Source organism: Pan troglodytes, chromosome 11 (assembly GCF_028858775.2).
Source record: "Pan troglodytes isolate AG18354 chromosome 11, NHGRI_mPanTro3-v2.0_pri, whole genome shotgun sequence".
Taxonomy (NCBI): domain Eukaryota; kingdom Metazoa; phylum Chordata; class Mammalia; order Primates; family Hominidae; genus Pan; species Pan troglodytes.
In genome coordinates, this window is record NC_072409.2 from 43,045,405 (window position 1) to 43,061,613 (window position 16,209).

General features: G+C 47.0%; 1 protein-coding gene across 8 annotated transcripts in view; it reads left to right on the top strand.

The window, feature by feature from the left end:
• The window catches only part of PTCH1 (patched 1), a 73,184-nt gene extending 57,209 nt beyond the window's left edge, over nt 1-15,975 (top strand). For 7 of the 8 annotated variants that reach the window (XM_016961227.4, XM_016961226.4, XM_024345775.3 and 4 more), the window contains 7 exons: nt 1,099-1,379; nt 2,978-3,115; nt 5,771-5,913; nt 9,450-9,549; nt 10,067-10,321; nt 11,946-12,486; nt 13,004-15,975. In XM_016961227.4, the coding sequence (XP_016816716.1) occupies nt 1,099-1,379; nt 2,978-3,115; nt 5,771-5,913; nt 9,450-9,549; nt 10,067-10,321; nt 11,946-12,485 (1,457 nt within the window). In that variant the 3' untranslated portion in view covers nt 12,486; nt 13,004-15,975. Of the gene's footprint in view, nt 1-1,098; nt 1,380-2,977; nt 3,116-5,770; nt 5,914-9,250; nt 9,267-9,449; nt 9,550-10,066; nt 10,322-11,945; nt 12,487-13,003 lie in introns of all 8 variants that reach the window. The other variant, XR_010148632.1, reaches the window with a different exon arrangement.
• The last annotated feature ends 234 nt before the right edge of the window (nt 15,976-16,209 follow it).

The window sequence follows — 16,209 nt, forward strand, 5'->3', positions numbered from 1 at the left end:
CTCGTCTCCGTTCGTAGCTTTAATGCTAAGACGTTCATTAGGCGTTGCTCTCGCGTGCCAGCTGTTCCCTGTGAACACCGGGGACGCCTCCAGGTTGAGTGTTATTTTACTATTGCAGAGTTTTATCGCTGGGGATTATATGTTTATCTTAACTTTGTCAACTCTGGTGTTGAAGGGATTTTTGGCACATTGGGTCATTCCTATAAGCCACCAAGCACCTGCACTGTGTCAAAGCTGTTTAAACCGGAGCAGAAAAGTCTGTATACAACAGTGTCCTCTTCTTTTCACCTCTCAGCCCAGAGTTTGAAAGGTGGTTCTGTGTGGATTTCATTTGCATTTCTGGTGGAGATATTAGTAGCGTATGCTTTGGATACCGGGCCAAGGGAGGGATGTGAGAAAGAAGACGGGTCCCCTTGCAAACATGGCTGGAGACTCAGCGAGTAGTGCTTCCCCGGATCCAGTGCTGCCCAGAGCCCTGTGGCAGGCAGCCAAGGCTTGTCTTAATGAAAATTTATAGTTGAGATTATAATAGGGCAAATCATGTTTAGCAAGTCAACTGAATGACCCCAGAGGGTCTGGAACACACAACGGCAGTAACTAAATGCTTGTTGTGTAAGGATTTCTTCCCCTGTTGCTGAAGACTTAGCATTGCATTAGAAAAGAAGCATACAAGGTTGAAGTTTGTTCAGGCACTAAAAGGATAAGTTAAGCATTTTTCTCAGGAAAGCATGACTCTTGAGTTCTTTTGCTCTTGCAAGTGATTGAATAAAACTGTGTGAACTTGGTATTTTCATATGTGTCAAGGGAACAAAAAATGTTCCCAAAATGTAAGCCTGGAGTTTTTAGACCCCTCACAAAGAATGACTGCTGGAAGATTAAAATCAAATCTTAAAAAATACACACATCACAGAGTTAAACATTTTTAAACCAAATGGGAAGATCGTAAAGGCCTGGAGGCTATGATCAGCATTGTTTGTCCTTTGTATCATGTAGAAGAGCAGTCAGTAAGCTTTCATGCAAAGTTCTTCTCTCTTTCCATTGAAACTGTGATGCACCTCTCCCCTGGGCTGCTCCTAACCTGTGCCCTTCTCTGTCCAGTCCCGGCAGCAGAGCCCATCGAGTATGCCCAGTTCCCTTTCTACCTCAACGGCTTGCGGGACACCTCAGACTTTGTGGAGGCAATTGAAAAAGTAAGGACCATCTGCAGCAACTATACGAGCCTGGGGCTGTCCAGTTACCCCAACGGCTACCCCTTCCTCTTCTGGGAGCAGTACATCGGCCTCCGCCACTGGCTGCTGCTGTTCATCAGCGTGGTGTTGGCCTGCACATTCCTCGTGTGCGCTGTCTTCCTTCTGAACCCCTGGACGGCCGGGATCATTGTGAGTGTATTATAAGGGGCTTTGTGGAAGTCAAATTCCTTTCAGCATAGCTCTTTCTGCAGCCGGGAAGTTTTGTTTATGTCTGGGCCTCTGGAGGAGGGTATAGCTTGCATCATCCGTAATATATTTATTCTACTCGAGGTGGTGAGGTCCATGGTTAAGGTAGAACCTCTAATGGCCTTATTCTTAGGTCCTCTCTCCTGTAGCTTGAAGATTTTTGTGGAAAGACAGGGGACTTTTTAAAGCGCACTTTCCATCACAGCTCTGAACATTTATTAAATCAAAACACTCAAAGCCTAGCTCATTTTTTCTTTAATTGAAAAGTGTCATTTTGTGACCTCATCCAGGCCTAATAACGACATAGCAGGTTCTTCTGCATTTAACATGAAGGGACAATCAGAGAAGTTAGGAGAGTGATATATGGAGAAAATAATTTTGTGTGTTTTAAGTCCTGGGGGAAAATGATAAACTAATATTACGAACCTGTTTTTTGGCATCCCTTCTCCAAAATACTCTCAGATTTTGATGTAAGTTTCATGTAGAGTCTAATAAAACCGTGGCAGTGTTTAAATTCTGTGAACTATGGTATAGCCTTTAAAATGCCAAAATTATAAAAACAGAGGCCAGATTTTGTGTCTGCACCGTGAGTCTGTGCAGCAGGTACATTAAAAGGTAAATGTTTAGTCTGTGAGAGTTTTCATGGCACTTAGCAATTGATGTTGTCCATCTTTCATCATTCCTTCCCCTCCCTCCACCTCTGCCCACCACCCACCCCCAGAGAAGAAAGATCATTTTTCTCCTCTTCCATCTGGTAACTTGTTGTTTATTTGTATCTTCTCCGCTTTGGACCAAGAAACTCCAAATCTAACTCACAGATTTTATTTCCATTTCCCCACAAATTTTTACAAGGAAGATGAAAGGCAAGAAGCTTTTCCTTGGATTTTAACAGTTGGCTCAGTCCACCCCAGCTGTCCCCAGCTCTTCAAAGTGCAGGGCTCCTGTAACGTGACAGCGTCAGCTGATGACGACCTCCCCGCTTACCTGGCCCCCACATCATCTTTGCTTAGCCTGCAGGTTCACTCACAAAAGCAAAACTACTTTGACCTGCAAATCTTTTATTCACCCCGCCCTATCAGCTTTCTTTAGAATGGAGAGTGAGGCAACCAAAAACTTAATGATGGGTTCACGGATGGTCTCTGGCGGCTGAGACCCAAGCAGGAGGAGAGATGGGTCTTGTTGTAAACTGTGTGAAATTCGCAGCTAAGTGATGCGGCCATGCTTGTGCAATTCCTCGTGGATTGCGCTGGTGGAGTTGTTCTGTATGTTTTTTGCTTTCTGGAGAAGGTACATTGGAAAATAATTTGCATTAGAACACTCTACTTTGCCTTCTACAGCTTTACACATCAGCTGTCCCACAGTCTCCCTTCCCAGCGGGAAGATGAATTAGGCAGTAAAGGCAGTGTCCAGAGTTAAAGCAAGTCAGTCCATTCATTGTTTTGATCTGAACTGAGGACACCTTAGCCCTCTGGCGACCTCCCTTGTGGGCAGCCCCAGAGGGTGACCTGCCCGCCCACTGACCACTGTGTGCCCTGCTCCAGGTGATGGTCCTGGCGCTGATGACGGTCGAGCTGTTCGGCATGATGGGCCTCATCGGAATCAAGCTCAGTGCCGTGCCCGTGGTCATCCTGATCGCTTCTGTTGGCATAGGAGTGGAGTTCACCGTTCACGTTGCTTTGGTATGGGAGACGTTTGAAGCAAAAACTTTGTGAAAAAACAACCCATTTCCTCTGGCTCTGTTTGTCTCCAAGTGGGAACCTTGGCATTCTCCCTGTGCGTGGCAGTGAAAAGGCCTCAGGGCACAGGGGCCCCCTAGGAGAGCCTGCAAGATTTCTGGATTCCTTTCCCTCAAGGGAGGCTAAGGAGAGGGGTGTGGAAGGTACATGGCAGCGGGCCCTGTCAGCCGTAGGCAGTGCAGGGTTGGTGTGTTGGAGTGGGCCTTGAAGGGCCGTGCTCACCTGACTTTGACTGTCATTATACCCCCACGATTCCTGACGTTGTGACGTTTGTTCATAAGGCGGATTATGTGGTGAGTGTGTGGGTGGGCATACACAGAGTTTTAAAAACAACAGGAACAGTGGGGATAAAATGAGACCACACTCACAGGCTTCGGGATGGCATCACTGAGGGTGAGGTGAGCTGGCAGCCAAGGAAGTACCCTCGGGCTTAGGAGTGGAGGCTCCATTGTTCAGCCCCGGGGAACTGGCTCTTCTACCTAAGCCCACCCAGCTCCTCAGACCTCCCAGCCTCTACATTCATGATAGCAGAAAGTAAGAGAACCAGTGTTGCTTTCAACAGACATTTTTTTCCCTCTCTTTTTCTCTGTCTTGCCCTGTGAATGCTTTGTTGGAGGTAATTAAACTTCAGAAGGAATCTTTAGTCCAAGAGATAAATCTGTTGTATACATTTATCAAAGAATTATCCAAAACATCACAACTGTGTAAATTATGTTCTGTCTGCAGATTAGAGCCTAAGAACTTGGGGTTATCAGTAGGCATTCAATAAGTAAATGCGTTCACCTGTTAAATATCGACGTGCGAAATACCCTAGCTAGGAAGCCAGCACTGGGCTTGACCAAATGACTTCCGCCGTTGCTTTTGCAATCTCCAGCACAGGTTTCCTTTGGGCTCAGCACATGGCACATGCATGTCTCCACGTAGGCTGCAGCCTTGTGCCTTCTGCAGTGTTTCCAGGGCTACTGTGATACAACTGAGAGATTGTAAACTTTCCTGTTTTGGAAGGAATGCTTTGTTGAAGTTATCCCATTTTTTTACAGTGTATCATAAAAAGCCAATAATATAGCAACAGTATTCTCTAAATTTTGAGCCTGCTCAAATTATTTTCTTCCTTTGAGCTGGGAGGAGGGACTATTTTTTTAAAAAGAAGAGTGCCAGCCTAGAGTTTAGAAAACCCATAATTCCAATACAGTTCTTCAAAAGGGAGATAAATTTGCATGTGAGTTAAGAATCCATAAGTTATTTTATTCTGATGCAAATGGAAACCACCTTTTTTGGAAGCTAGCAGGGCAAATGGGTATCCCAGAGCAGATTTTTACCATGGAAATGCTAACTACAGTCTCTAAACTCTAGGACTTCTAGTCCAAGTCATTTTCAGTATTCTGATCCTCTATGTGAAATTGCATTTAGAGTTGGCAGTTATTGCTCTTTCAAGGTTTGTAAAATGGTAGAATAAGGCTGTGAAGAAGAGTCTTCTTTCATGAATGTCTTTAGGAAATCAGTGGGTTCCCGTTCGTTTGCTGTCTCAGTAACATAGAAACAGCGTGTGACAGGGTAGTCACAACTAGGCCCTTATGGCCTCATGGCCCAAATATGATGCAAGCCAGCATGGCTGAAAAACCCCCTTGGTGCCTTGCCCCAAGAGCAGAAGGCAGCTATATTGACCCTAATGTCTTTACCAACTCTGAAAGAGTAGAACCTTTTTGAGAGAAAAGTATGAAAACTCTTAGCACACCTTTGTATATTTGTATTTTTTCATCTGTTAAGGAGAACGACCGTCTCAGTCCTTCTGCAGGTAGGTAAGGGATAGAAACGCATCCTGCCAAAGACACCCAGCCCTCTCCTCTCGGCATAACCCAGAGCAGCCTGAACTTCAGAGAGAGAACTTGTGCCAGGTTCAACACTCCCTGCAGGGGTCACACGTTCAGGCCAACAGTCTGATCTTCCAAAATTTACTCTGCAAAGTTCCCATTTAGTTATCAACAGCATTTCTGGCCTAGGAGAGCTTTAGGACTGCAGGAGAGACAGGGATGTGTCCACACAATGTTCAAAAGGGCTTGATTCAAATGTACGGTCCTGTGTATTTCTTGCAATACACTCATAGTGCTTAGATGTACTACAAACATAGCCTGAAACAGTGACAGAAGGTCTCACCTCTGCATAATCGTGAGGAAGTGTGTGTAGTACCCAATTGCTTGGGACACTGAGCTAAGCTCTTAGCCATCCAATGCATTAGCCAGAATCCTGTGCTGTGGGAATTGGAGGTCTCACGTGTGAGTGGTGTGAGATCATTTAAGGAGGGGGGAAACTTCAGGGTGAGTATCAGTGAAAAGAAGGGGACATTTCTGTCCATTTTTATATAGTTTTGGTTTTACTGTGTTCAAGATTTACGTCAACACCAAATATGACCCAGTGTCATGAAGAGGTCATCTTAGTTTAAGTCTAGGTGCTGCTAGTTGAGCTACTCTGATTACACATTCTAGCAACTAAAACAGTAAGATGTGAGCAGTTCTGAGAGCTTGTAACATTTAGGACAGAGCTGAGCATTTACCAGGTGAAGTCCAGCAACCTGATCTTGTGAACATCCTCATTGCATAGGCCTTTCTGACGGCCATCGGCGACAAGAACCGCAGGGCTGTGCTTGCCCTGGAGCACATGTTTGCACCCGTCCTGGACGGCGCCGTGTCCACTCTGCTGGGAGTGCTGATGCTTGCGGGATCTGAGTTCGACTTCATTGTCAGGTAAGCAGGCATGTGCAAGGAGACATGTTTTAGAAATCATTGTGATTGGGCCGGGTGCAGTGGCTCACGCCTGTAATCCCAGCATTTTGGGAGGCCGAGGAGGGTGGATCACAAGGTCAAGGAGTTCAAGACCAGCCTGGCCAAGATGGTGAAACCCCATCTCCACTCAAAATACAAAAATTAGCCGGGCGTGGTGGTGGGTGCCTGTAATCCCAGCTACTTGGGAGGCTGAGACAGAGAATTGCTCGAACCCGGGAGGTGGAGGTTGCAGTGAGCTGAGATTGCGCCAGTACACTCCAGCCTGGGTGACAGAGCGAGATTCTGTCTCAAAAAAAAAAAAAAATTGTTATTAGCTCAGGTGATCTTCGTTGCTTATTTCCTTCTGTATCTGGTAGATTGCAGCACCTCGTCATCGTGACTCTGCTTTCTTTTGAACTTGTTAACGTAGAGATACTCGGAGGTATAAAGACAAGCTCTCTTCTAGAGCTGTCTTGGGGAATATCTTGAAAACAGAAGGTAAAGGATTTGGGGCTGGCAGCAAAGACAACTCTGCAGCTTGAAGCCAAAGGATCACCCAGTAGGTGGCCCATTATTGTCTCGGGTTAGAAACACTGCAGAAAGAGATGCCACATTTGACCTACGCTCCCTCTCCTTCAAACTGTAGAAAGGAAAACTTAAAAATACCTAAAATTGTCACCTGACTTTATTCTTTTAAGAAGTGAAAATGACGTGCTCAGATTTCATATTCGAGTCCCCACAATTAGGAAGCATTTAGCATTGGACTTTGGTGTCAACTCTTGGGAATCTAAGCCTAGTTTGGATCTCAAGGCAAGTCGTTTCCAGTTGATTTAATTAAGAATATGACTTTGTGAAATATAAAAGAACAGTGAGTTTTCCTTTTGAAAAGAATTTGAGAACTGCAGAGGAGGAAACCACTTGCTTCTTTGAGCAGCCTCCATGGCTTTGTGAGGGACCTGCTCTTGGATGGAACTCTGCTACTTCATGGAGCTCTAAGGCCAGAATCACCAATAAGTAAAAGATAGTCCAGGATTAGAACCATGACAGGGCAGAACCAGATGTGAGAAATGATTGGTTTGTTTGGCACGCTTCAGTACTGAGAGGTTGTGTGTGTGTGTGTGTGTGTGTCAGAGAGAGAGATAGGCTTCTTATCTTCAAGTAAAAAGCAGAGGGTTTCAACTAGAAGTTTTAGCCAAAGTTTTATTACGGGAAAGAGATGAGTCCATTGGTTGGCCTGTGGCATAGCCCACTGGGCAATTTGGCATCATGGAGGCCGCCTTCTTAGAATGAGTGCCAAGCTTGCTTGTTGTAGTTTTTGCATAGAGTGAATGGTGAAGTGGAATTGCTGTAGACCAGCGCTTCTCACACCGATGTGTTGAGGAATCATCTGAGGCTCTAAGTGCAGGGCCGATTTCGGGGGGCGGGAGGTGGGATGAGGGCTGGGTCTGCATCTCCAGCTACCTCCCTGCAATGTCCATGGAGCTAGACTTCTCAGCACAAACTACTGCTAAGCCAGCAAGCCAGTTCCTAAATTCCTGTTTGCCAATACCAAACAGAGAGTTGCCCAACTGAGTTAAATGTTTTGGTCTGTGTTTTATTTTAGTTCTTAGTTTGATTTTAGCTTTTCCTTTGTTCTTAGTATACACTTTTTCAGGCACTAACGTTATCGCTATGATATAAAAGCTCAATGTCAAGTAGAGTTTCTTTTGCATATTTACTTTCTCGTTTAACACAAATATAACAAGCACCCCATAAGTGCCATTTGCACAACAGCAAATAATGGGGACCCCCATATCCCTCTGTGTAGCCTAAGGTCTTTTAGGGGAGAGACAAGTTCACAGGCAAAACCAGGGGAAATGCAAGGTGTGCTGGGGTCTCATGAGTTACAGGAGGGTCTCGCTCAGCCTTGTGGGGGATGCTGAATGAGGAAACTTAGCCTGAATTAGAGCCCCCAGCTGGAAACCTGGCAGCTGGAATCCCAGCGCTCTCCTCTCACCCGGGGTTGTTCCCGCCCAGAAATATCAGGGTTCCTCTTTCAAGCACTTAAAAGGGCTTCCCATTTTCTAGGACGGGATGGATTAACCTGATAAAGGCCTCACCAAGGTCAAATAAATGAGCAGACACTGTATATGCTAAGCCGTCAGAAATCTAATTGGCCTGTTTATGCTTCAGCTAGATGGATGGGATGCAAATGTCTTAATGTGGCTGCTGATACATGCCCCAGCCGAAAGTTCCAGCAGTTTACATTAGACCAAGACATTGGCTGCTTGGTTTTTACTAATGTAGTTCAGAAGTTTCTAGTGTTTACAATAGCTGTGAGGTATTTGTATTTTTATAGGGATTCTCTCTCCTTTCATCTGATGTCAAAACATACATAGACATGGCAGCACTGGTTGCCTGTTCCATTTTATGAACCAGAGGACCATTAACAGATAGATATCTTGCCCCCCGCCTTCCCAGAACATCCTGAGCCTCTCCCCTACCCCAGCCCACTTCCATCAGAGTTGCCCTAGAAATCATTAGTTCCAGAAACGCATCCCTGCGTGGAGTCTGTGCCCTCCAGCCATGCAGAGTGTCTGCCAGAGGCTGTCCCTGGCTGACAGGTTTACCTTGGTATTCATGAAGGATTCCAGACCTTAGCCCTCAATGGTGGGAAAGCAGAACTACTTCTGCACTCTCCTCCTCTGCCATGGTGCTGCGGCCTTTATGTTTGAATTGGCTGACGCAAAACAAGAGTATTCAGAGATGCTAAATTGTTCAACAAAAGATTGGCCCGCAGAGCAGCCCCGCCATTGTGGAGTGCCCTCACCCAGCACAATGCCCCAGCTCCCACAGAATGGGCAGCATTTTCTTTGCAGAAAGCTGGTTCCTGTGTTCTAAAAAGGTTGCAATTGGAGCTATTTGGTAAAACTGGAACTCACAGAATTCTAGGCAGAAAGTTGTGATTAATGAAAGGCCAGGGAAAGCCTTACCTGATATGCTAGAGACTTAATTAGAGATTCTGCCGTAAGATGCAGAAGCATTTCACAGTGGATTAGCAGCCTGCAGAAGTGGGCTGCTTTTCCTCCTGGGCTAAATTGTTTAAATTCTACACCCTTCACTTCATTTGTTTGCTTCTGCTGGGTTTTCACGAGCGGGGCCCCTCGGCATTGTGTTTGTGCTTTCAGTCTGCCCAGCCATTCAGGTCGCATTCCATATTTTTGTGTTTGTGTAACACATTCATAAATAACATTACATGCCATCAGAGTTCAGCAAATTAACAAACTAATTTTTTTTTTTCTTCCCTTCATGAACTAACACTTTGGGTTGTGGAATGTAGTCTTCAAAGTCATAAGGTAAAGAAACAAAAAGCAAAAACTCACCTTGTGTTGAATGTGAACTGCGGTTGGATAACAGCCTTTTCAGTGGGGTGGGTTTTGTTCATTTCTGGCGTTGCCATGCTGCTGTGTCGGGCACACGGAGGGTGGCGCGATCCACCCTGTCACAGCGCGTGTTCCCGTTTCCTCTTGATCTCCCAGGTATTTCTTTGCTGTGCTGGCGATCCTCACCATCCTCGGCGTTCTCAATGGGCTGGTTTTGCTTCCCGTGCTTTTGTCTTTCTTTGGACCATATCCTGAGGTCAGTAGTGACACGGGGATGTCCCATGTGTAGGCCGGCTGAATGCTGTGTTTCCTGTGCCGCTCTTCACTTCGATACTTAGGTGCCTCCCCACTTGCTGGTGGTTCTTCAGTAAACATCTCAGAGTCATGTCTGTTTTCCTCTTCGGTGTACCGGCTTTGAGGGCTAGAGGGCGGGTTCGGTTTGGTTCCTCTAAATCAACTGATTGGCAGCCTGGGTCTTACAGATCTTTATACAGTAAATGAAGACTTTCCCCTTGAGATGCATAATTGGACTTCACAAGAGTAAAAAGTACACATCCTGCCTTTCCATTGTGGAGCAGAGGACAGTTCTTCTGCTCCAGCTGCGGGACCTGAAGGTCCTCCAGGTGGTAGAGAAGGGGAGGTTAATACGGCACAGTGCGCAGGGCCCCAGGGCAGGGGACAGAGGCCCCTGAAAAATACCGTGCTTTGAGCTTTGAGGATGGCCAGCAGGTAAATGGACAAGAACACTTTTAACATGGAATCCCCTTAAATAGGTGTCTCCAGCCAACGGCTTAAACCGCCTGCCCACACCCTCCCCTGAGCCACCCCCCAGCGTGGTCCGCTTCGCCATGCCGCCCGGCCACATGCACAGCGGCTCTGATTCCTCCGACTCGGAGTATAGTTCCCAGACGACAGTGTCAGGCCTCAGCGAGGAGCTTCGGCACTACGAGGCCCAGCAGGGCGCGGGAGGCCCTGCCCACCAAGTGATCGTGGAAGCCACAGAAAACCCCGTCTTCGCCCACTCCACTGTAAGTGACCCTGCAGAACAGGGGGAGGGTCTTCCCACCGTGGTAGTGGGCCTGGAGGTCCAGCGGGGGCTCCTGTCTGCTCTGAGCAGCACATCACACAGGCAGATGGGATGCAGAGATAAGGTACAGACTAGGTCAAATCATAGGAAATAACCAGTATTTAACTCTTTCTCAACTATAAAAATGCCATCTTCCTGTGGTTTGATCTCATAAAGGATAAAAAGGGCAGGGGCCAGTAATGTCACTGCACAAAGCAGTAGCATCTATCTTGTTCAGGGTGAGGACAGTTTGGGCTTCAAAGGCCAGAGATAAAGCATTCCTGCCTTTTTTTTTTTTTTTCCTCTTAAGGTGCATGTCATTTGAGAGTGATATTTTCTAAAACTAGTAGTATTTTTATTGCCAACAGAGGTAAGGTTTTTTCCTTCTCTCATTTCTGTTAGGTTTCAATGCCCTTGATACAACATTCATTATTATTGTCTAAATACTTTACCATAGCTTTTGGGGCTCCAAGCTCATGTTCCAGGTGGCAGGAAAGAGCAGAGAGGCCAAGAACCACCCCTGAGTTCTTAGCCTTCAGTGATTCAGGAGGTCACCAGGAGCCTGGGAGCCCCTCCTCGGAGGCTCCAAGGACCTGGGTCCTTTCCTCCACCCTGTGCTCCCTGGGATGGGCTCAGCCCTGAAAACTCAAGGAAGGTTCTGGGCTGATGTTGCTCCACTGAGGGCCCCCTGCTGTCCCTCCAGGAAATGGGTATTCCAGTCCCAGGCCAGAGCAGCCCTTCCGTGAAAGAGAGAAAGGCCAACCAAATAACCTGAATTGTCCTCCTCCTACCCCCCGCGACGACGCCCGCTGAGCTGCAGTGTGAATCTGGTTTTGTTCAGCAGGAGCCTAAAAATAGGTACAAGCTGAACGACTTTGAAGTTGGTCACGGTCCTTTTGATTGATGTGGCCACTGTGTTGCTCTGTGCTTTGTATAGAGACGCAGAGACCAGATTCTTAACAATCAGATGGAACAGGCTGCCCGCCACAGCCCTCCGTGGTGACGAAAATGCCCTCTCTGCTTTCCAGGATGGGAGCCACCGGCCACACGTGGCTGTGGAGCACTTGAAATGTGGCCGGGGCTACCGAGGAGCTGGATTTTGGATTTTAGTTCATTAAAACTTAAGCAGCCACATGTCTGGAGCGGCTACTGTGTTTGACAGAGTAGGCAGAGATAGTCCTGCCAGCGTCCTGCACTCAGGCCAGCCAGGGCCGCACACTTAGCAACTTCGGGAGAGCAGCTCAGAGCCTGCAGAACCTAACAGGGTCGGGGGCAGGTTGTGGGGGGCAGCAGCTTGGATGCTCTGACCACAGCCCACATTTATGGGCAGCAGCAGTACGTGTCCAGCCAGCTGTGTCAGAGAAAGCCTGGAAACAGGATTTTCAAACAACACGCTCCTCTGCCAGGTCCTGGAGGTTATTAGAAGGACGGGCTTTTCTTTTGTGGGTGGAAGGCCCCCATTGGCTCCCCAGGGTTGACTGAGTCTTTGGTGAAACCCAAGGAGGGAAGTGTGGGAGCTGCGGGCACCATGCCCAGCCTGGGATACCACCCTCCCCGCCCTTCTAACCCACCCTCACCCTCTGCAGGTGGTCCATCCCGAATCCAGGCATCACCCACCCTCGAACCCAAGACAGCAGCCCCACCTGGACTCAGGGTCCCTGCCTCCTGGACGGCAAGGCCAGCAGCCCCGCAGGGACCCCCCCAGAGAAGGCTTGTGGCCACCCCCCTACAGACCGCGCAGAGACGCTTTTGAAATTTCTACTGAAGGGCATTCTGGCCCTAGCAATAGGGACCGCTGGGGCCCCTGCGGGGCCCGTTCTCACAACCCTCGGAACCCAGCGTCCACTGCCATGGGCAGCTCCGTGCCCGGCTACTGCCAGCCCATCACCACTGTGACGGCTTCTGCCTCCGTGACTGTCGCCGTGCACCCGCCGCCTGTCCCTGGGCCTGGGCGGAACCCCCGAGGGGGACTCTGCCCGGGCTACCCTGAGACTGACCACGGCCTGTTCGAGGACCCCCACGTGCCTTTCCACGTCCGGTGTGAGAGGAGGGATTCGAAGGTGGAAGTCATTGAGCTGCAGGACGTGGAATGCGAGGAGAGGCCCCGGGGAAGCAGCTCCAACTGAGGTGAGTGCCACTGACAAGGGCAGCCAAGGGACCTAGAGCCAGGCAAAGAGGAGGACAAGGTTCTCCTGGGGTTCTCAGCATCCCCGAGGGGCTGTGGCGCTCGGGCACATCCCACGCTGGACCCCAGTGACCTTTTATCCCCAGAGCAAGGCTGATGTGTCCAAGCTTTGTCATCCTTGGGGAACCAATCCAGCTCCACACTGCTCTCTTCCCCCACTGCTAACCTGCGGAGGGTTGGTGCAGCGCCACAAGGACACAAACAGCACCACCTTTTACCAATATTTGCCAGTCTTTATGGAGGTGCATGCCACAGCGAATTGGTCACATGGGAACGTATCCGTGTAACCAGCCCCCAGATGAAGGGAGAGGTCACAAGCAGCCCCCAGGGACACCTCAGGCCCAGACCCCACTCGTGATTTCTAATACCAAGGTTACTGCTGCCTGCTTTTGTACTTTATAAATACGGACTTGCACACCTCTTACTCTGTTCAACTTCCTTTTTTGCTTCCTTTTAAAGGGTGATTAAAATCTGAAGCAAAGAGGCCAAAGATTGGAAACCCCCCCACCCCCACCTCTTTCCAGAACTGCTTGAAGAGAACTGCTTGGAGTTATGGAAAAGATGCCCTGTGCCAGGACAGCAGTTCATTGTTACTGTAACCGATTGTATTATTTTGTTAAATATTTCTATAAATATTTAAGAGGTGTACACATGTGTAATATAGGAAGGAAGGATGTAAAGTAGTATGATCTGGGGCTTCTCCACTCCTGCCCCAGAGTGTGGAGGCCACAGTGGGGCCTCTCCGTATTCGTGCATTGGGCTCCGTGCCACAACCAAGCTTCATTAGTCTTAAATTTCAGCATATGTTGCTGCTGCTTAAATATTGTATAATTTACTTGTATAATTCTATGCAAATATTGCTTATGTAATAGGATTATTTTGTAAAGGTTTCTGTTTAAAATATTTTAAATTTGCATATCACAACCCTGTGGTAGTATGAAATGTTACTGTTAACTTTCAAACACGCTATGCGTGATAATTTTTTTGTTTAATGAGCAGATATGAAGAAAGCACGTTAATCCTGGTGGCTTCTCTAGGTGTCGTTGTGTGCGGTCCTCTTGTTTGGCTGTGCGTGTGAACACGTGTGTGAGTTGACCATGTACTGTACTGTGATTTTTTTTTTGTCTTGTTTTGTTTCTCTACACTGTCTGTAACCTGTAGTAGGCTCTGACCTAGTCAGGCTGGAAGCGTCAGAATATCTTTTCTTACTTTGTGCTGGTGAGGGCTGGCCCTAAACATCCACCTAATCCTTTCAAATCAGCCCGGCAAAAGCTAGACTCTCCTCGTGTCTACGGCATCTCTTACGATCATTGACTGCCATCCAGGACCCCAATTTGTGCTTCGGGGGAATAATCTCCTTCTCCCGGATCATTGTGATGGATGCTGGAACCTCAGGGTATGGAGCTCACATCAGTTCATCATCGTGGGTGTTAGAGAATTCGGTGACATGCCTAGTGCTGAGCCTTGGCTGGGCCATGAGAGTCTGTATACTCTAAAAAGCATGCAGCATGGTGCCCCTTTTGTGACCAACACACACACGACCCCTCCCCCAACACCCCCAAATTCAAGAGTGGATGTGGCCCTGTCACAGGTAGAAAAACCTATTTGGTTAATTCTTTCTTGGCCCACAGTCTCCCAGAAATGATGTTTTGAGTCCCTATAGTTTAAACTCCCTCTCTTAAATGGAGCAGCTGGTTGAGGCTTTCTAGATCTGTTTGCATCTTCTTTAAAACTAAGTGGTGAGCGTGCATTGTGGTGGTGTAGAGGCAGGCATTATGTAGGATAAGAGCTCCGGGGGGATTCTTCATGCACCAGTGTTTAGGGTACGTGCTTCCTAAGTAAATCCAAACATTGTCTCCATCCTCCCCATCATTAGTGCTCTTTCAATGTGATGTGGGAAAGCAGGAGGATGGACACACCCCACTGAAAGATGTAGGCAGGGGCAGGTCTCAACCAGGCATATTTTTAAAAGTTGCTTCTGTACTGGTTCTCTTCTTTTGCTCTGAGGTGTGGGCTCCCTCATCTCGTAACCAGAGACCAGCACATGTCAGGGAAGCACCCAGTGTCGGCTCCCCATCCAATTCCACACCAGCACCTTGTTACAGACAAGAAGTCAGAGGAAAGGGCGGGGTCCCTGCAGGGCTGAAGCCTAAGCTACTGTGAGGCGCTCACGAGTGGCAGCTCCTGTTACTCCCTTTTAAATTACCTGGGAAATCTTAACAGAAAGGTAATGGGCCCCCAGAAATACCCACAGCATAGTGACCTCAGACCCTGATACTCACCACAAAACTTTTAAGATGCTGATTGGGAGCCGCTTGTGGCTGCTGGGTGTGTGTGTGTGTGTGTGTGTGTGTGACTCTGCTGGGGACCCTGGCCACCCCCCTGCTGCTATCTTGGTGCCTGTCACCCACATGGTCTGCCATCCTAACACCCAGCTCTGCTCAGAAAACGTCCTGCGTGGAGGAGGGATGATGCAAAATTCTGAAGTCGACTTCCCTCTGGCTCCTGGCGTGCCCTCGCTCCCTTCCTGAGCCCAGCTCGTGTTGCGCCGGAGGCTGCGCGGCCCCTGATTTCTGCATGGTGTAGAACTTTCTCCAATAGTCACATTGGCAAAGGGAGAACTGGGGTGGGCGGGGGGTGGGGCTGGCAGGGAATTAGAATTTCTCTCTCTCTTTTAATAGTTTTATTTTGTCTGTCCTGTTTGTTCATTTGGATGTTTTAATTAAAAAAAAAAAAACTTTGCTGATATTTATAATTTTGTATCATAAGAATGTTTTCCTCTACAGTATTTGTCATGCCAGTTTATAACAAAAAAAAATGCAGGGATTTTATTTCTATTGGAAACATTACAGCTATGTTTTACTTTTGGACAGAATTTTTATTTGTATAGAGTGCTTACTAATGTTAAATAGTTCAGAGTATATAACATTTACATTAAGGACTCATGGTAGGTTTTAGGGTAAGGAGTTTAAAGGAAATAAATATTCAAACTGGGTCTCATTGCCAATTTTGGTGGAAATGAGTTTGTGTCATTTCAATTACAAAGATAAAAGTATGCCATATAATTTATTTATATGAAGATTTATTTTTGTAGTGTACATAGTAGTCATCAAGTCTTTTGACAGAAGTATATTTTTAAAGAATTTATATGTGATGAATCCATAATGTCTGGAACTTTGCTGAGACATGAGTGGGCACAGTTTTCATTGTAAATTACAGCAAGGAAAGAAAATGTTTAACAGTGTTAAGAGAGTCAGCGCAGAGTGGATATTCATGCGATTATGAAGTGTTTATTAGTTACCATTGGCGACCTAGCATGCTTCTCATTTCAAACCTTGGAAGGTGAAAATGTACAAACTCTCTAAATAATTAATGTTCAAACACTGATAGAAATTCTAACATGAATAAAAAATAATATAACTTGTTGGTTATATCTTTGTTTGTAGAATGCTTTTTTTCTTTAAAATACTTGGGAGAGGCAGTTAGTGTTGGAGCCATCAGAAACTGTTGTTTCATCTTGCTGACCTTGTGACACTCTTCTTTTTTGCTCTATCTGATGGAGAGAGTTTTAGGTTTTCCTCCTTTTTGTTTTGTATAAATAGTGGGTATAAGCATAGCTCTGTTACATGGATGTATTACAAAGTGGGGGCTGAGCTTTTAGTGTG